Raw genomic sequence first — 20,926 nt, 5'->3', positions numbered from 1 at the left:
TTATCCCATGATCATACTTTCCTCAATAATAACAATAATAACATTATAACAACAAGAATATCTTCTTGTATAATCAAGAGAATACAAAGTAGTTATTATAATCTCACTAATACCATGATGATAAAAACTATGAGTATTACGGTGTAGTTTGGATCAATTTTGAGACAAAAATTTATTTAATTTTAAGATAAATTTATTTGTAGTTTGATTTTGGATGATTGGTTAAAAAAGTCATACTCTATCTAATCCCATTTTATATAGTTTAATTTGGATCAATTTTGGGATATCCAAATTAAAAATTATATATTGTTAAAAATTATTTTTTATTTTTGCCTATAATTGATAGTTTATATTTGGTTGGTAATAAAATAATTTTTAGTTTTGTTAACTATAACTATATCTGAAATTAAAAATTATATTTGAGATTAAAAATTATATTCGAAATCCGATACAAATCGGAACCATTTTTTCAAAACAACATCCAAATACATTTAATATTGTTTGATTTGTTGTGATTATTTGATTTTTTGAATTAGTTTGCAGCTTTTATTTAGAATGTTTTGAAATTATACGCCTTAATTAAAACTCTATTTTTGAACTTGTTCTATCAAAACAAAATCTTAGAATGTGTTGTTATAAAATAAAGCATGAAAAATAATTTTATAACAATGAAAAACAGCTAAGAATAAACTAGAATTTGAATTTTTCTCATCATTAATGACTTATCTACAAAAATTATTCATTTAATTTATAAATAAAATAAGCAAATTCGTTTTCTATTCTATCATATTATTAAATATTTGAATAATTATATATTAGTAATTTTTTTTTTCAATCTATTGTTCATATCTCATGCATAAGAGTAGTCACCATAAGAGTCACAGCTATATTATCCATAAGAGTTAATAAATGGTTTTTTTAGCAGTGTCTAAAACATATTCATGTCATAACAGATTATAGAAACAGGGCCTCTCTATTTTACCGTAAGAGTTAAAAAAGAGATGACAATTTACAAGTTCAACCTAACCACAACAGTTGTTATTCTGTGGGATTGGTTGCCCCTTCATCTGAACAGAGTCAGCTGACTTGCTTCCACTTGGTTGGCTTCCCATCCTGCATATTCAAAACAACTCAAACTTAATATTTGTCTTACAATGGAACTCATGTTGTGCAGGAAGAAAGTAATGGAGAAAATATTAGATACTTCTTCTTAATCTCGGCTGCCATAGTTAAGAAAGCTTGTTCCACATTGATCGAGTCTTTAGCACTTGTCTCAAGGAAAGGAATACCGAGCTCGTCTGCAAAAGCCTGTGGTTCGTGATCACCAAGGATATGTCAGATAATCAAAAGTGTTATTCTGCATGACATGTTCGATCAAGACATTAATCATACACATGTTATAATGAAACTGAAAACCAAGTTATAGGCATTTTAATCAAGATAGAAGTACTGGGGCTGTTCATACTATCCGGTCTATAAGCCCAATACTTAACCATAATATGACCCCATTTTACAACATTCTGTTTCTAGCAATAAAGATTTAAAACGGCCCACCCATTCTAAAGTAGCTATGTTATGGAGAGGGGAAGAAGATTGGAAGAAAAACTTGCCAATCACAACAAAGCTAACCAGGAGACACAAATGTGGGTTTTCATTTATCAGATTTGTAATGAAGGCAAGTCTTTAGCTGATTTTGAGCTGAGTGAGTTGAAGTGTTCAATTCATTTTATGTTGGAAAAGTACAAACTTTTTACTAAGAGAATCAACCAATTAGAGGAGGTGTTGCCTCCTAATCCTCCACCGTCACCAATGTCTTATTCTCCACAAAGTGTGATAGATTTTTGGGGTAATCAAAGATGGACAAGTATCATTGCTAGAGACGGGACGAAAGCAATTAGATCAAATGAGTAGTGCTTTGAATTTGATAACAATACAAGTGGCAGTGCCTATGTAACTTTTAGGAAATTTTCCTGGAAGTGATTGCTAAATGTTTCCAGGACATGGTTAAATTGTATTAATTGAAAATACTTGGACATAAAACTACATAAGTATCATTTTTGTGTCAAGTTTCCGAACAATGTACTCGTTAGTTGCAATTAAATGCTTAAATTGCAGATTTGGAGATATACATATATTGAGTGAAAAGCTAAATAGAAAACATTCATTTTGCCAAACTTGTCTCGCGCGGTGGTGCCTCAAGACAATAAAAAAAAAAACGCTTGCACTCACTTCATTACTACATTTATATGTAACAATATTTCCTAGTTATTTACTGATATTATCTACAAATTATTAAGCATGACTTAATTTTCCTTGCCCTGATGCTTTGGATTTAGAGTGGGTTTACACGTTTTATTGCCATTGTCCTGCTCTCCTTAGTGCAGTATCCAAATCATCTAGAAACGAATAAATAGTGTTGATATTGCTAACTAAAATTTTGAAAGATTAAAATAATATCCGTACTTGGTGATTGATTCCACTGTGGGAAATAACATTGTCTATCTACTTTAAAAGTAGTTACACTAACCTAAGGAATAGGGAACACGATCAACTTAATAAAAGGAAACTAGGAAATAGAAAATCGGGATAATATCTTAATTGAATAAGAAGCAATAGATCTAAAAATAGAAAATATTTACCTTGGCAGTCTCTGTGTGAACAACCTTGTTATCGACTAGATCACATTTATTCCCGACAAGAAGCTTGCACACACTGTCATTGGCATACCTATCAATTTCATGTAACCACTGCTTAACATTGTTGAAACTTTCCAAATCAGTAACATCATAAACAATCTGCAGTAATCAGTAAAACTAACAAGAGTTATTCGAGAAGTTAGGTAAAAAAAGATTTAAACAAGAGCGTTATAAATTGAAATTACAATGATTCCGTGTGCTCCTCGATAATAACTGCTTGTTATAGTCCTGAATCGCTCTTGTCCCGCCGTATCCCACTAAACAAAGTTAAACAATAAGTAATTATATTAAAAAAAAAAAAAAAGCAGAATGCATGAAGTTAAGTAGTGAGAGTGAGAACTGAGAAGAGAAGTTACAATTTGGAGTTTGACGGTTTTGCCTTCAAGTTCAACCGTTCTGATTTTCTGTCATAAAAAGTATCAATAATGAGTAACAAGTATATAATTAATTCATCCATAGAAAAGAAAAGGGAGTTAGTTAGTTAGTTACAAAATCGACGCCGATGGTGCTAATGTAGCTGTCGACATAAGAGTCATCCTGAAGAAAAAAAGAAGGAAAAAGTTAGGGTTAGGGGTGAAAAAGTAAAAAAAAAGGAAGAGAGTGTGAAAAGAGGAACGGACGGCGAATCGGAGAAGCAAGCAAGATTTTCCGACGGAGGAGTCACCGATGATAAGAAGCTTAAAGAGGTAATCGCTGAAAATGGATCAACGAAAACCAAATCAAAAATTGAATTGAATGAATGCTATTTATTGTCAATACCTGATTACTTGAAATACCATTCAATTATAATTGATCAGTAACTTACTATTCGTTGCTCATGATGAGATGACGATGTCTTCTTTTCTGCTTTCAATTCAAAAACCTCTTCTTCTCCTCGCCTCTTCAATCTTTACCCTCCTCTCGCCGTTCAATTCAATTATTTTATTATTCTTTTTTCTTTTGATCAAATCAAAAAAGTTAAAGTTAATAGTGCTAGTGCTAGTGTTAGTGTCATCATAAAGAAAAGAACCAAACACTATTGCTTTTTTTCTTTTCATTTAAATACATTTAATTAATCATAATATTTTTATGAATATTGGTTAAAAAAAATTAATATGTTAGATTAGACTTTATCTACATGCTAGTATCTGCCAATTTTTCAGGATAAAAGTTTAGTTTTTTTACCTAAACTAAATTACTAAGTTAATATATGAATGAGAATTCAATTTTGTTTTAAGATCTAACATGAATTTTTAAATGACATCCTATTTATATTCTATTTTATAATAATATATTTAAATATATTAAAATTTGATGTAGCTCAGGATACTTTTTCTGATGCAGTGTAGCACATTAGATTTAAATTCAGGATACTTTTTCTGATGCTGTGTAGCACATTAGATTTAAATTTGAATAAGCAATTATCCAATGCATTAAATGAATGAATGAAATAAATGTAATTTGACAAATGTACAAGGTAATAATACCATGGAAATGAACTCAGAATCTGAAACGAAACAACCCACTATTGACTAGTATATATTAATTTAATAAACCATAAAACTTTTATACAACCAATGGCCATGAATTTCATTTTCTCTATAGACCTTTCTGAAACATGCGAGTTTGTTGGTTAGAGATCTTATACTGTACAATCCCTTCTATGGTAGTTATACCCAATGTGTAGAAAAATACATTGAATCCTTAGGACTTATAGTCACCATCATGTCTGAGTCTCAGCATCAAAATTTTAACAAGTTTCCAAAAGGCATTATGATAGCCACAATCATGTGTATCAAAACTCTTTGATATGTGACTTGCCATATCTCATTTGGTGAACTAGTGTTTCAGATTGCCCAATCTCACTGGCAGCCTTTTTATTCTTGTCCTTGACCAGACGAGCTTTGCGCACAGCTTGTTGGATTTGTCTTTCATGCTCCTTGAGGATCTCTTCAAAATTAGCCTCTGGAGGCAGTAAGGGCCCAGAATAGTTGATGTGCCCATTTTTGGGAGCATTACCCTGCAATCACAAATAAAAGCAACTCATTATTCCAGTCACAGTGAGCATAAAAACTATTAACGAAAAAAGGAACAGTCTCAGGAATTTCACAAACAGATTCCAGTATTATCCTCGTGGCAAGTATATACGAAGGGAAATAATAGACGTTGCTAGGAAATCTTTTGATTAAGACAGTCAACCAGACCACTGTATCAACGTCTATCAAACTCATCATCTTCCATTATATCAAAGAGGGGCATGTAATGTGACTCCAAAACAATAGAACATCTGCACAAATTAAATGTGTTTACAAGTAATTTCTTTACCATGGCACGATCCTTTCCCAATAGATGGAAGTCTTTCTTGCATAAATGTTTGGTTTCATCCAGCATTTGATTGGACTCACCATTGTTCAAATGACTATATCTCAAATCGAAGTGATCTTCTAGCCACTGTGAATTCGAACTACAGTCTCTACTCATATCAAGCTGTGAATCACCTCGAACTGCAACTGAATTAGAAAATCTTGACAACTGTGCAGTGCTACCTTGCCAGCAGGAATTTTGTTTTCTCAGTTTAGAGTGTTTTGATGTAAAGACACGATCAGGGGCTGCAAGAACAGTTTCCTCTTTCAAATTCATATTGCAAGACGATCCATATGCACCTGGATGCCTTAACTGGCCTGAATGAGATAACGTATTATGTGCCACTGCCTTAGCAGATTCGAGATGGAAGCCATAACCTCCTTCCTCTTCAGGATTGTACTTCTCACTGTTGCGTTTTGAATTACACCGCCCTCCTCTCTTCTGCAGGAAAAAAAAAAGAGAAATAATGAATCAGGCAAATTCAAACAGTTCTAGCAAAAAGTTCCATTAACACTTTGTTTATGATTTAATTTACCTCTATTGATGCCTGAAGCTCACCATTTGCGTCAGGTGCTGGTACAACCTTAGACTCTTTAAAACTCCTTCCAGCTAAATCCTGTCCATGTCCTTTATTTGCTGTTCGCCGTCTGTTTTAAATTAAATATTAAAAAAAGCAGTGACACAAACAAGTAAGAAGTACTGCTAAAGAAAAGATTATAGAAACAAATTAGAATAATAGTGTTATCTCAAAATAAAAAGGCCAAAAAATATAGGAAACAAAAACAAACACATGAGTTATAAGTATAGAAAATCAATATCTTCAAGAGAATGCCAGAGGGAGACACGGGAGCCTTTCTATCATATTCTAGTCATTGCACTAACAGTAGCAACATAATTTTTTGCTATTTCTGCAGATAGTGCAAACATCAAATATGACAATCACTTGAATCTATGAAGATAACAAGATTCAAAGAAGGACTACCTTCTAGCTTCCTCTTCACGAAGTTTGGCATCAAACTCCTTACTCGGTGAGTACTTTGGTAAAGTCGATGGATCACAAGGAAGTGGCTTTGATGTGAAGAACTAGACATGAAAAAATGTCCTTGACTAAGAAAAACAGTTGGTAAAAACATGTTGAGTAAATTCACTGAAAAGATAACTTAAAGCTACCTCATTCTGAAGCGCTGAAGATGCAGTTCCTCGATCTTTTGGTTCAATAGCAAGTAGGACCTCCAAGAGACTCAGTGCTGATGAAGGAAAATCCTTGAATGTCTCAGAAAGAATGCGTTTGTAAGGCTGTTGAGGTTTAAAAATTGTCGCATGTGGTAGCTTTGTCTTCTTCCAGTATTCTTCAGAAGGAGATCCACAAAGTTTGAAGATTTTATGCAGTTGCTCCACCTGTAATGATAGATTACCAGATTTTAGTGCCTGCCGCCCAATTAAACCATAGAAGTATAGATATTCCAATTCTAATCAAATAGTTGAATGAAAATAAAAATTAAACAATTCAGTATTTCAAGCAAGACGAAAAAGCACACTGGTTTCTGTCTTTTGCCGATGATTTATAAGACCCTTCTTTACTTGTAAAGTTATAAGCTCTTTTTTCTCATCAGCAACATGGTTGCAGATAATTTTAAGTGGTTACAAAACTTAAAAATGCAATGATTATTTATGTTTCTTTTAATTTTATACCAAATGAATCTGTAAATTTTTCTTCCATTACAAACTAATACAGGAAGTAGATAAGAAGGGCATATTAGTTTGACACTTATTTCATCATAACCGGAACGCTCATGATAACAAAGGCTTCAGTATGTCCAATATGATGTAGAATCTAAATATCTACACTGTTCGGCCCGAAGAAGATATGGGTCCAATTGACACTCTTAGCCGCGGAACCAAAATATGGAGTTGTTATTCTAGAAGGGGGGAGAAGGGATTTCCTAAGAGAGGGGGGCAGAGATCATTACGGGCCAAGGGGAATATAGGGGGTGAGATGATGGGTAGAAAAAAGTAATTGATATTCCATTTTATTATCCTGATAGGGAATTCTTCTCCTCTAATTATAAGGGGTGATTCTTGTAATCAATGACATTCGGCAAACAACACATTCCATTTTACAATAATCTGTTCTACTATGTTTCTAACATATATCCAAAACAAAAGATGAATTTTACCTCAGTTCGTCCAGGCATTATAGGTTTTCCGGCTAACAGTTCTGCAAGAATACAACCAGCACTCCACAAATCCACAGCAACGTCATAGCTTGTAGCTCCAAGCAAAAGTTCAGGTGGCCGGTACCACAAGGTTACTACACGGCTTGTTAAAGGCTGTTCTTGAGATGGCTGAAACAGAGTTGCAAGTCCAAAATCACCAATCTTCAGATTGCCATTATTGTCAAGCAGAAGATTTGAGCCCTTGATGTCACGATGCATAACACCCCGACTGTGACAATGCTCAAGACCGCGAAGAAGCTGTTGCATATAACACTTGATCTGCACCATGACAAAAAAATAAATCAGCCTAATAGAAAAATAAAAAGAACCTGATGCCAGCCAATTCATGAATAAAAAAACTAGACAAGACACCAGACATAAAAGTTAAGAGCTGTAAACAAAATATACTAATGTTTTGTCTTTTTGCTTCAAATAAATTTATCAATCTTTTCTTCCATAAGAAGGTACCTGTGCTTCGGTAAACTTGTTGCGAGGCAATGTCGCAAGGCCAGTAAGATCATGTTCCATATATTCAAAAATAAGGTACAAACTACCCGAAAGCCTTGAAGTAATAATCCCTTCAAGTTTCATGACATTTGGATGATCAAGCTTCCGCAGAAGAATAATTTCCCTCGCCATAAAACGAACACTTTCCGGATCCATATTAGTAAATTTCACCTTCTTCAAAGCAACAATTTTGTTCGTCTCGAGATCACGCGCTCGATAAACACTGCTATAAGTTCCCTGTCCAATCTGCAGAACAATAAATAAAAACACAAATGAATTAGCAATGCATTATATTATATCATATCAATAGCAGAAAAAAAAATGCATTGAAATGAGAATTGGCATTGCCTTATCTAATTTGTGAAAAGAGTCTGCTCTACGAGGAACCCAACCGACGATGGCTTCACCGGCAACGGCAGTGAGCCAAGAAGGCCAACCTTCGACAACAATCGACGGCCTTTCGCCATTGCTCTTGACACTCAAGCTTCTGATTATCTTCTTAATGTCTTCTTCTGATCCTGTTCCTTCTCTCGTAATATGAATTTCTTTTTCTTTCTCTCCTTCATCGGATGAATCACGATACGCGTTTGATATGAGGTGTGTAGTTGCAGCATCATTTTCCCTGCTATTCACAACCAAACGCTTAGATGATTTCCTATTCTTAGTCTTCAATTCTCTGCGATTTTCGGCGACGAAATCATCACTTGATTTTCCCTTGGAGCATATGCAACCCATAACATTAATCAATCAAAATAGTATGAAATTAATGAAATGCAGGTAAGGTGTTTGTGGAAATGATTGATAGATAGATCGGTAATGAAATGAAATAGAAATATTGGAAATTTTGAAAGGGGAAAAAAAGGTGTAGATGAAGTGTTTGTGTTATGGCTGGATCCAGAAAAAAAGAGTTGGAAAAAAAACTGAAAGAATGATGAAAAGGAAGAAGAGAAAGTGTTTGTTTGTTGTGAGTATAGCAGCAGTGATGCAAAAGAGGGCATTGAAGATCGCAATCTTTGTTAACAAGTAACTGTAAGGGTGTGTTGTTCTCTGCTGTGCCTTACCGTATACGAACGGAACTACGTTAAAAAAAATTTCAATTTCACGTCCAAATACGTAAATTGGTTTTTGAATTATGTTTAACTGAAAACTTAATTTAGTTATTGACAAAAACATAACAGTTCATTTCAGCTTAATTTGTAACCAAATGACATGAATCCTATTTATTTATAGAATACATATACCAGACAAGATAATATCAATACAAATTATTACACTATGATTATTCATAATACTTCCTTTTAAATGTTAGTTTAGGATATGTTTTGGTAAAAATTTGTTAGAAATAATTAATTGCTAAAAAATCTAGTAAATGAAAAAGAAAATCTAGTAAAAAAAAAAAAAGTACAATATTTTTTATAATTTAATTTATTTTTATTTTAACTAAACAATTATTTTTCGACAATGAAAAACATTCTTTTGTAGTAGTTGATTAAACATTTTAATTGAGAGTGACTTTGTGAAAAGGCCGCAAACTTATCACAAGAAAGAATTTGTTGGATCCTTATATCACTATTTTTTTTTAATGATTCTGAGTGAAAAAGAACTTTGCAGAAATGTGTTTTATTTTATCTCCTTTAATGTAATCAATTTTCAATTGAGCAGTATATGCAGTATTATCCTCATACTAATCGTTATTGTATTTATATTTTTGGAAGAAGGCCACAAGTCTCGTGTAGTGCTAAAAGTTCTGCATGATTTAATGAAGTTGTTCTTATGGTTTGTTTTACAGATAGCCATGAAATATTGTACCACCACAAATAAACAAATAACATGTATATTATTTACCATTATCTCATATAGTAGCATGCATCTACATAACCTATTAATTCTAATTTGGATACTTTATAATAAAGCAAACTCATGTCCATTATACACGTAAGCTAACAGGGTATATGTTTGACTATGTTCCAATGTCCTCGTATAGGTAAAAAAATTATATCTTGTTAATAGATTGACAATAAATGGTATATTATGACGTGTATAATTATCAGGCTACATCCGCGATCCAATCACACTAATATATGATACTTTAGAACCAAGTAATTCTTCATCCTTTTCTCGAGACCTGAAATGATATTTATCCACGTCTAATGATCTAACAACTATTGGAGTAGATAATGGATGATAATTGTCCATACAGAAACGCGTTAAGACATTTTCTATATAAGTTTTTTATGTACAAATATTTTATTGTCTAAATGCTTAATTTTTAAACCTAAACATACTTTGCATTTCCTAGATCATTCACTCATACTCTTTCTTTAAGCAACTTAAAGCTTTTGAAAACTCTTCAGGAGTTTCAATAATATTTATGTCATTCATATAGACAGTTATTATATCAAATTGTTTTTTAAATATTTTCATAAAAATACAAGGAGAGATAGACTTGCTTGTATTTCCTTCTCTTAGCAAATATTAACTGAGACGATTATACCACATGTGCCCAAAATGTTTTAGCGTGTTGAGATACTTGTTCAATGTGATGGAGTAGCTTTCTTGATATCTAAAGTTATGTTCCTCGAGTATATTAAACCCTTTAGTTAGTTTCCTGTAAATATCACTATCAAGTGAGCCATATAAATAATTTTTGGCTCGAGCTCTTTAAGACCCAACGGAAGTTATCCTAGTTCATAGTTCCTCAAACATGAGGCCTAAAAGGGTAGTGTGATTACGTTAAGAAATTCCAGTTCATATTCCCTTAACTATGAGACTTGGAATGGTGATGTGATTAAGATAAGACATCCCGGCTCAATGTGAGAATATACTAGACCAGTCTAGATTGACTTTTAATCATATTTATCAAACTCAATTTAAGTATTATTCGGTGCAGAACATAAAATAAGTAGTAGATTAGTGAATTCCATCTTGGAAGGCCTTTGGCACGATGGTGTAACTCTGCAATGATCGGAGAGGGATGTACCTACAAAGTTAATATATCAATGCCCAAGCTAGAGAGAATGAGCTTACAAGTATGTAATGGGTCGTACCTTGGTATGACACAGAGTCATACTTACAAGAATGGTCGTTAGAACCATCCCCATTGGACACGGTGCAACGTACAGGGGACTGTTGAATGGACACAAACATTTGAGATGGGAGTGACACCTTGCTTTAGTGTGGGGCTCCCTAGCAATAATACATTTGTTCGCCTTTCTTGAGTGGGTGAGGTATTTGAGTTTGGCCTTTGTGTTGGGAAGATCTTATTAGGACGTTTGTCCAGCCTCTAACAGTTGCCCCCAAGTTCATGCTATTAGGCATGAAGCCATGATTGTTGTTGTGGAAATGCTAAGGTCGACCTCGAGGAAAGTTTTGTTCTTGAAGTGCAAGATTCAATGGAAGAGCTCTCTAGGCAGAGGGGAAGTTTGTTGAAGTTCAGTAGGAGTTGGTGGCTTTGAGAACATGCACATTAAATGTTCTTCTTGTCACTAAAATGTTATTTTAGGGAAGACATCCATGTGAATATACGCAACTAAGGTAAGGAGGTGACGCCCTAAGGGAGATCGAATGCACTCAAGCACCGTTATAGAATCAAGGTTGCACCTCGCTAGTTGATCGTGGCTTTTGATATTTCCTTGATTCTCGACTTTAGATCTCGGTGCCCCTGATTCCCTATAAATTGGATTAGTGAAGTCAATTACTCTTTTTGTTTTCCTTGCTCCAAAGTGCTAATTCTTTTTGTTTTCCTTGCAGTTTTTTGTATTCCTATCATCTTTATGTGTTCTTCAATCCTCATTCCTACTTGCAGGATATTTCTCGAGTCTTCATGATTTTACCTCTCCATTATTCGAAACTTGCAAACATTCAAGGTACCCAATTGTTTATGTTTGTTTTTTTAGATATGGACAATATAGAAACTCATGTATTTACTCATAAACTTTGTCAATGACGATGATTTTAGTTATGCATCCTCTCAAACTAAGACAAAATTGATAAACTGGCCAAGTTAGGCACTTGACAATAAAAAGTTTTTAAAAGTTAAGGGCGTGCAGCAGTTAAAAGTCAAGAAATAGAACTTGCTGAAGTGAAGGATCCCATTGAAAGTAGAAGCCCAAATCTAGAAATTAATATTGCTCAAGAGGAAGAGGAGAAAGATATTTCACTGGGATTTACATCAAAATAGTTTAATATTAATCTTATTTACATATATAAAGAGTTACACAAAAGAAAATGAATTAAAAATTTAATATTTCGGTAAAAGAAAAAATATTTAATAATTTCAATTAAATACTATATAATTATTCGAAGATGTTTAATAGATGTTATTTTTATAAGAAAATGGGTGATGCACTAACAGTATAAAATATTTTTACACGGTCAATTAATCATCACCCATGTATTCAATTGAACCATTTTTTTATTTAAAAAAAAAACTTATTAACATGGCACATTTATTAACTCTATTTTTATTGTTATTTTTTTTCTTTTTAACTTAGATGGTCAATTTTTATTAGATCGTACACATTTTAAACATTTAATTATGGAAAAATAAAAAAGTATAAGACTCACGATAAAAATTGATAGTCATGCTTGACAAGTTGCTTGCATTGTGGTATTGATATGAAATTCATGGGGAAGACTACATGTTAAATTAATGTAGCACATCATTGCATTTTCTTGAGCTCAATAATGATATTATTACAAAATTAACTTAATTAATTATTAGTCTTGACAAAAATATTATTAATCATTAGTGTCTTCTTAATAAAATAATAAATAAATAAATAATAACTTAAAAGTAGGGCCAATTTAAAAGTAGAGCTTATATTTTCTTTTTATAAATTAGGTATTATTTATCAACAACGATAAAGAATAATCTCTTAAATCGAGGATTCTAATAAAAGATAAAATTTAATTATTATTATTTTAATAAAGAATAAAGTTTTATTTTTATAAATAAATGTAAACCAAAATGGTTATATCTTAAAAGTAGATGTGAAAATATAATATTTAGATGCTACGTCATATCCAACTCAATTTATTTGTTAGTGAAGTAAGTTTTTCAACATATTTAAATATTTTTAGACTTTTAAAAGGGTAGATCAAATCTTAAAAATATGTCTATAAAGAGATAATATGTCACACTCTAATTTAATAATTTCAAAATAGACCAAACTTAGGTCTTATATAGCCTATGATATTAGCCCAACTCAAAAGACTAATTCATCAAACTAACTTGTTAGGTCTTACAAATAAAAAGTCACAATCCTTGCATAGATAATGTGTGTTTATAGATGATAATTATTATGAGACATTAAACTAATAGTATCCTTGCATACGATACTAACTCTTAGTAGATGTTTGTCGTCGCTATATTTAATCGAGGGAGCATTAGAAAATACTATAATATATACAAACAAAACGTCAAAACTTGAGCACACATGTATAAATTTTTGTAACACTTTTGTCAAAAATAAATTATGATTTTTTTATAATATTTTAATCTTATTTTTATAAATTCTTTTAAGATAATTTATAAAAACAAACAATATAAATTCACTTTATCTTTTCTTATAAAAATAGTATATGCAAGCTTAATTAGAAGAGTTTATCTAATAAACACTTGTCCTATAAACTCTAAATAAGTTGTTTGTCCTTTTTACTCATTCAATCCAGAACTCAAGGAGCCTTTTGATTTCATAATACTTGCCGAAACTAAGAAAACACATGAGGTGTCAATTCCTTAACAAACACACAAGCTCATGGAACCTTTCAATTTTAAAATACTTGAAAAAGTTCTAAATTTTTTTAGAAAACATTGAGTCCAACTTCAATTCACACACTAAACTCTTCAATTTATAACTATTTTCCAATCTAATTGACACTAAATTCTTCAATCTACAACTATTTTCCACTGTGCTTGTAACTTACATTCTCATAGTTTTCAGTCGTCCCGAAGACCAGATCTTTTGTGTCTCGAGCTTTTCCTTGAGTAATGTTGCGTTTCCATCTCTCCTCTATCTTTGTCAGATTTATCAATTACACAGTCCTCGTCCATGCTCATGTGTCTAGACTCCTTCATTTGCCTACTGTGGTGCCTTTTTCTATGTCGATCCTCATTTGATCCAGCCTCATAAGTCTGATGCCGCCTACTATCCTTGTTTCGCTTTTGCGAGTTCATTTCTTTGCTGTCATATTGCTTTTCATTGTCCTCAGTCATGGTATCCCAATCCACATCAGAATACTCTTCATGGCCTCTATTTTTGTCAGGCTCATCAGTTACATTATTGTTGTCTCTGCCCTGATGTCTTGATCCTTTCCTTTGGCTACTTCGGTGCCTTCTTCTATTACTATCCTCATCAGATCCAGCCTCATAAGTACAGTCCCTACTATCCCAATCCGACATTCGTGAGTTCCTTCTTTTTCTATCATGCTGCTTTTCATGGTCCCTGTTTACAGTTGCTCTATCCACCTCAGAATACTCATCACGCCTTCCGCTACTGTCATCTTTAATCGTATTAAATGAGCTTTTCCTTCTGTGTTCATGATATTTTTCCCTATCTTTCTCTTCTAACCATTCCATGTCAGAATCAATATCAGGAGTTCTGTTCCTGCGCTTCCTTTTATGGTTGCCTTTAAAGTCGGTATTCCACTCCTCGGCATGAGTTCTTTGTTTTGTTTCATCTTCATGTTTTCTTCTATCAGAACGACCACCATTAGATTGATTTATCTCTCTAGACTTAGATCTTCTTGAGTGATACCTAAATAAAGATTATAGTACTAATTAGATATGCAAAAGACTAACTTCATTAAACAAAAATTTGGTAAAAAAAAAACGTCATCAAACAAAATATGACATCTTAAATCAAGACACATTTGAATAACTGAAATTACAATCTGAAAAAAGCCATTCGAAGTTGTATTTTCTCGGCAGACAAATTTTATTTCCAGTAAAACTAATTTTTTCCTTTGGGGTATGTTTGGGAGTTGGGTTTTAAAGGGTTTTGAAGGGAAATACATTGCAGGACTATGTTTATATGTTGACATATATTTCAGGTTTAAAAAAATTGAATGAATGACACGATAGACGATCATATAATATTTCAATAACTCTTTTTTACAAAATTGAATGAATGACACGATAAACATTCTATAGTTTTTAATTTAGAAATGGGAAAAAAAAAATCTTCCCGTCCCGTCCCATTCCTGCCATAACTCAACTCTCAAACACAGCCTTAATGCAGCAAGTGAAAAAACAAAGTTGTATAGCGAAGACTTCTGATTTTTTAGTTGGCTGAAATTTTTAGATGGTTTGATATTTGAGTTTTATTTACTTCAAGGAAGACCAAGTAAGGATTTTAAGGGTTTTGTCGAAATCGTGGCTGCATAACACGGTCACATCACAAGATTTTGCCCCACAAATTCTTCACCATGATCCTTGAAAGGATAATAAATACTACTACTCTTGATAGAAGTTAACCATGTTTGCTCTTGAGCTTTTTATCTTTAAAACACTAATAGTAAACAATGATTTTCCTCCAACATGCGAAAAATAACAACAATTCCTTTAAACTTACGCGTATTCACATAGGTTCTCAATTCCAATAACCAACTCAAAGCATACCTGTCAGAATCTGTTTCTGAGACATTGTTGGAGTGCTTCAGTGCACTAGATTTGTCATGAATCCTCGGGATCTCATAATCATCAGAATGACCAAATAAAGCAACCATCTCGTCAACCCAAAATTTTGGGGGTGGTCTGTCAGAATCTGCCCAGTCATAGTCTCCACCGGGATTACGGAAACAGTGGATAAAATTGCAGGCTGTTCCACGAGAACAAGTCTGTTAAGATGTACAAGAAAAGAATATCATCAATCTATGGGCATGATTTGTAGACAAAAAATATTTTGCAACAGTTTATTTGTTATAAAGCTTAAACTTGAAACTCGCCAAGAGCAAAAGTCATAAGATTTGCACAAATGACTGGGAGCCCATGGCTAGATCCAAAAGATAAAATAAAAGATAGACATTATATTATTCTATACCTCGTAGCGTGATTTCTTATACTCGCCACATATAGCAACCTTCCATCTTGTTAAATTAACAAATTTACATCTGACCTGCCATAAGCCAAAGCCAGGTAAAAATTTGAACCATGCCAGGAAGTTTCAAGTATTCTGTACATTAAACCTAAAAATATTTCTATCTACCAACTTAGAAATCAAATATGTCATATGGCTTTCCTTAGATATAAAATCAATTACAGGACATAAGACAAAATCAGGAAATTAGTCGTGATTGAACACTATAGAGATGAAGCCTCAAGCAAATTTCTAAAGACACATGAATCAATTTCACACTTAGAGCTCATACATAGTGAACAATGTCAGGAAGTTTCAAGTATTCTGCACATTAAACCTAAAACTTTCGATCTACCAACTTAAAAATAAATATTTCTTATGGCTTTTCTTAAATATAAAGCTACAGAACATAAATACAAAATCAGGAAACTAGTCGTGATTGAACACGAGAGATGAAGTCTCAAGCAAATTTCTAAAGATACATGAATCACTTTCATACTTAGAGCTCTCATACATAGTGATCAATCCTAGATCAAAATACAGAACAACAAATCCCAAAAAAACAAACCGAGCAGTAGATTGTAAGAAAAGAACAGAGACCAAACAATGCTGCGAGATAGTGATACATGAAGTTGGAGGGCAGGGGATTGTAGAAAACCACCAGAGTTGGCAGGAAAAGATGCAAGCAAGCACTGGCGGAAATGAAACAGGCAAGGATCTTTGTTGCATTGGTGGAAATGAAACAGGCAAGGGTTTGCGTTAATTGGAATTCCCTTTTTTTCTCAGACAGAAACAAAACATGGTAAACAGGTGTTTTTGCCCATGTGAAAGATAGCAGTTTCGGTGTCCATTTTTTCTGCAACGCTATTGACTCGACTGTAACTGCCACTATTGAAAAAACCATGACACTGCCTATGGAAGGAAACTTGGAGCAACCAAAGGCCACTCCATAGTGCCCCTCCACTGAAACAAGAAATTGGCAACTATGCTTTCATAAAACTCATCCAATCATACCAGCAACATTCAAGATATTCATCTGGCACAAACAAGACAGGAATGCAATACCTGTTTCCCAGCGAAATAGCGACCATTAATTGCGTTATAAGCAAGCAGAGCAGAATCCAACAACTTGTACTGTACATAGACATTTCCTCGCAAGTGAAATGAACCATTTCTACACACCTGAGAAGGATATATAGATAATAGGTTTAGTACCATGAGATGCAAGTAATTGTACATGAAAGATGCAGTGAAATCAGAGAAAGGGGCATCAATCTTCTATTTGCTTCACAAAAAGGAAAAAGTGTTATCCCCTCTTTGGATCGCTACTCACTTCTAAAAGTCCTTGAAATTTATTTTATTTAGCAAAAATGTTGGTCATATGTGTACAATAAGAAAGGAGTACAAGAACAAGATGAGACATTTATATAGAAATGCCTGTGTAAGTTCTCCAATTTATTTGTTCTTATCCCACTCTATATAGCAAGATATAAATATAAATCATCATCATTTGTTAATGCTTGCAATGTTTCATGTAGAACATAAAAAATTTCATTCCCAGATATTGAAAACTAAGTTAGCCTAAACTAAAGCCCAAACTATTTGAGAAACATGTAAATGTATTTACATAAATGTATAGTGGTAAAAAGGAACCTTGAAGTTCACAATTTCTCCAAACTTCAGGAACTCTGTATGAACATCCTCATAAAACTCTTCGAAACAACGTTGAATCTCCTCATCTGTATACTGAAAAGGGGGGGTTAACAAGTCAAACAAAATCTTAGGTATTTAAATATAATATAACATGTACAAGTACAACGTGCCAGTGCAATCATATGCATAAATGTTGGTGTTGGTGTATAAAAAGGGGATCCACTTTGCCAAGGGTAAATTTTCGACTTGCCCCCATATAAAAACCTTTTGTATGTAAACATGTAACAAATCTAGCCATTGAATTGTTGGATATAATCTATATGATCATGCATACCAAACTGTTCTAAATAAATCCAAAGGTTGAAGTTACTTGTGCATCATACACTACATGCCTCTTTAGTGAAGTATAACCAGTCTTCAAATTGTATGAAATGTTGTAGGCTTAATCTACTTAATAAAAGCTATCAGACAAATTATATCGAGAGCCCAATGCACCAAGCCACAGTTAAGGCTTTGCCAACCTGCCCTGCAACTACTTAAGGAATGATAAGCATCGATAGTGCAATTTAACATTGACTTGTGTGTTATGCTTTTAAGATAATAACAAAAAAAAAGTTATTTAATATTGAAGTAATTTTTTTCCTTATTATATTTAATTTGTATTGATAATACTACTACCATTTGGTGAAAACCAATACAGTATTATATATTAACCCTCAAAAAGTCTCATCTGGTATGAAATGCAACAGGAGATTTACTTATGCTAAATGAGAATATAGGATGCATCCATACAATAATTCAAGAACCAACAAAAAATGAAAACATAATGCACGGCATGATTTGTAAAATAGACTTCCGATTTTTTTTTTCAACTAACATAATGCACGCAAATGTTGGCAAAGTCATGCATAAAATAAAACACTCCCTCTTCCCACAAAAAAACTAAAAACTTCACAATGGCAACATATTTTGAGAAACACTAACTCTATCCACGTTTTTTAGGTTTTGCTGCCGAAATCTCAAACCCTTTGAATGTCATGACCATTAGTCTGCATCATAGCTCCTCAAGCCATGAACGGGATATTGCCTGATAACTACTTATGGTTAAGGAACAAGGACATGTAATTTTTGTAAGAAATAATTTTGTAATTTTAAAATGACATTGAGTGTACAGTATAATAAATAACTAATGAATCTGCTTTAAAATGTTGTGTTGACACAATATTATTTTGAATCCGACATGAAAACAAAGGATAAAATGTTAGAAATGTATGATGGCAATGGTAGAGCTAAACAAGAAGTCAGACATTGAAATAAAAACAAGGAAAAAGGGAAAATAATATTTGACATCTCAATCCCAAGCTCAGCAAATTAGGATACAACAGCTAGTATGTTTAAGTTGAAGTAAGCAAAGCCAAAATCAGAAGCCTCAACCAAGTTGAAGGAGCCTCCCAATCTCCGATAATTATATAGTCAAAAGACCAGAAGAAATATCTATAAGTTGAAATGTATGATGGCAATGGTAGAGCTAAACAAGAAGTCAGACATTGAAATAAAAACAAGGAAAAAGGGAAAATAATATTTGACATCTCAATCCCAAGCTCAGCAAATTAGGATACAACAGCTAGTATGTTTAAGTTGAAGTAAGCAAAGCCAAAATCAGAAGCCTCAACCAAGTTGAAGGAGCCTCCCAATCTCCGATAATTATATAGTCAAAAGACCAGAAGAAATATCTATAAGTTGAAGGAGTGAATATAATAGAGTCCCTCTCCATTTTACAAGGACAAAAATGAGAGGAAGCAACTGCAGAAAGATATCAGCAATTAAGGAAAAAGAAACCATAAGGTAGCAAGTTTGCAATAATTAAAATGAGAAAATGTAAGGTCGAAGTTAAAGATTAGATATAGAGTAAGCAGACGTAATTAATCAATTATAATAAAAGTGGATAATGGTAGATATGAGAAACAGGAGTAGGATACTCAGGAATGAACAGACCTCAAGGCCTTCATCTTGTTCCCAAGCAAGGCCAGGACCATTATACATATTTTTGATGACAAAGGTGCAGGACTTATCGGGGTAGAAATGAACCCTGCTACAACGATCACCAAATCTACACACTCCCGTTTTAAGATGAAAAGGACAATGAGCTTTATCCTGCCACAACCAAAAAAGGACAGTGAGTTAGCGAACTATCCAGCACCGACACCCTCCAAACAAAGATGTATCCGATATACCAACATGTGTTATTACATTCAATTATTAATTCAGTATTTTCAAATTATTACTCGTGGCCGCGTGTCATTATCCGGTGTAAACAGTGCTTCATAGTGTAGCTATAATTCCTTCCTATTATTATTTTCTACTAAAACTGCTTCGCAATAATAATAAACCAAAAGGATGGAGGAGAATGATTGAATGAAATTACCAGTTCAGTTCCGAAATTAGGTATTTGTTGAGCAACATTCTCTATAACCGCTGAATTGGAGCGAGAAGAGCGAGATTGAGAGGGAGATTCCGGTGGAAAGGGATTTGATGTAGGTCTATTATTATCAGTACCAGCGCCATCATCATCACGATCATGATCATGCTCCTATGAATAATAACAGTAATTGATTGAATCGAGCAATGAATCTAATAAGGAACTAGAAAACAAATTGAGAATTACATAACCTACCTGGTGGTGGAGGAGGAAATTAGGGTTCGGCTTTTTCTTCTTGATGATTATTTCATTTCCTAGCCAAATAATCTCCGGAGGACCGTCTTCATCTTCTTCTTCTGCTTCTTCTTCTTCAACGACGTCGTTATTATCAGTGCTATCGTGTTGTTGTTGTTGAGATTTTTCCTGCTCGAGAAGTTGAGCTTCTTGTTGTTTGATGATCCAGGCCTTCTCCCTCTCTTCGAAAGCGATCCTATCCCTTTCGATTCTCTCGGCCTCTTGCTGCTCCAAAAGCATCCTCTTCCTCTGCTCTTCGGGATCGTTGAGACGCGCTTCTTCCTCTAATCGCTCCATCTCTGCAATCTCCTTCCTTCTCTCCTTTCGCTTCATTTTCTTCATTGCCTTTCGCTTCTCCTTTCGACTCTCCATCTCCAAATTCAATTTCTCTTTCCCTTCTTCCATAATTCTCAATCCTTCATTCATCTTTGCGTCCCTATACCTAGCTAGGGCTGTTTTTGGAACTCCGGATCTCAGAACCGGACCGGAAACCAGACCGGTAGAACCGGAGCCGAAATATTACTCGGTCTGAGAATAAATAATTTTTCTATCCGATACAAAAAAAATATTATATCGGATATTTATTAGATATTTTTGTCAGATATCCGAAATAACATTCTGATTTCGGTAAAAAGACTGCCATTACTATATTAGAAAAAACAGGAATACTTAGAAGAAGAAGTAGCTCATTGTATTTTATTAATAGGATTAAGATCTATA

The 20,926-nt window shown here is 33.4% G+C and overlaps 2 protein-coding genes across 2 annotated transcripts; both read right to left on the bottom strand.

Annotated features, from left to right (window-relative positions):
• Positions 1–866: 866 nt before the first annotated feature.
• Positions 867–3,662, bottom strand: LOC131645203 (ras-related protein RABD1). Its single transcript, XM_058915870.1, has 8 exons — positions 3,502–3,662; positions 3,317–3,389; positions 3,186–3,233; positions 3,053–3,100; positions 2,882–2,953; positions 2,640–2,795; positions 1,205–1,308; positions 867–1,113 (listed from the first exon to the last, which is right to left on the bottom strand). The coding sequence occupies exons 1-8, from the start codon at positions 3,513–3,515 to the stop codon at positions 1,023–1,025; spliced, it is 606 nt and encodes a 201-aa protein (XP_058771853.1). The 5' UTR covers positions 3,516–3,662; the 3' UTR covers positions 867–1,022.
• Positions 3,663–4,083: 421 nt separating this feature from the next.
• On the bottom strand, positions 4,084–20,831 carry LOC131599220 (uncharacterized). The gene is made up of 16 exons (XM_058871660.1): positions 20,168–20,831; positions 19,919–20,083; positions 19,489–19,647; positions 17,494–17,586; positions 16,906–17,022; positions 15,805–15,879; positions 15,384–15,601; positions 13,707–14,520; positions 8,111–8,503; positions 7,724–8,008; positions 7,217–7,534; positions 6,210–6,437; positions 6,022–6,122; positions 5,575–5,686; positions 5,001–5,480; positions 4,084–4,695 (listed from the first exon to the last, which is right to left on the bottom strand). The coding sequence occupies exons 1-16, from the start codon at positions 20,630–20,632 to the stop codon at positions 4,471–4,473; spliced, it is 4,248 nt and encodes a 1,415-aa protein (XP_058727643.1). The 5' UTR covers positions 20,633–20,831; the 3' UTR covers positions 4,084–4,470.
• Positions 20,832–20,926: the final 95 nt, after the last annotated feature.

Source organism: Vicia villosa, linkage group LG1 (genome assembly GCF_029867415.1).
Source record: "Vicia villosa cultivar HV-30 ecotype Madison, WI linkage group LG1, Vvil1.0, whole genome shotgun sequence".
NCBI classification, from domain to species: Eukaryota; Viridiplantae; Streptophyta; class Magnoliopsida; order Fabales; family Fabaceae; genus Vicia; species Vicia villosa.
This window is presented reverse-complemented; position numbering and strand designations above follow the sequence as displayed.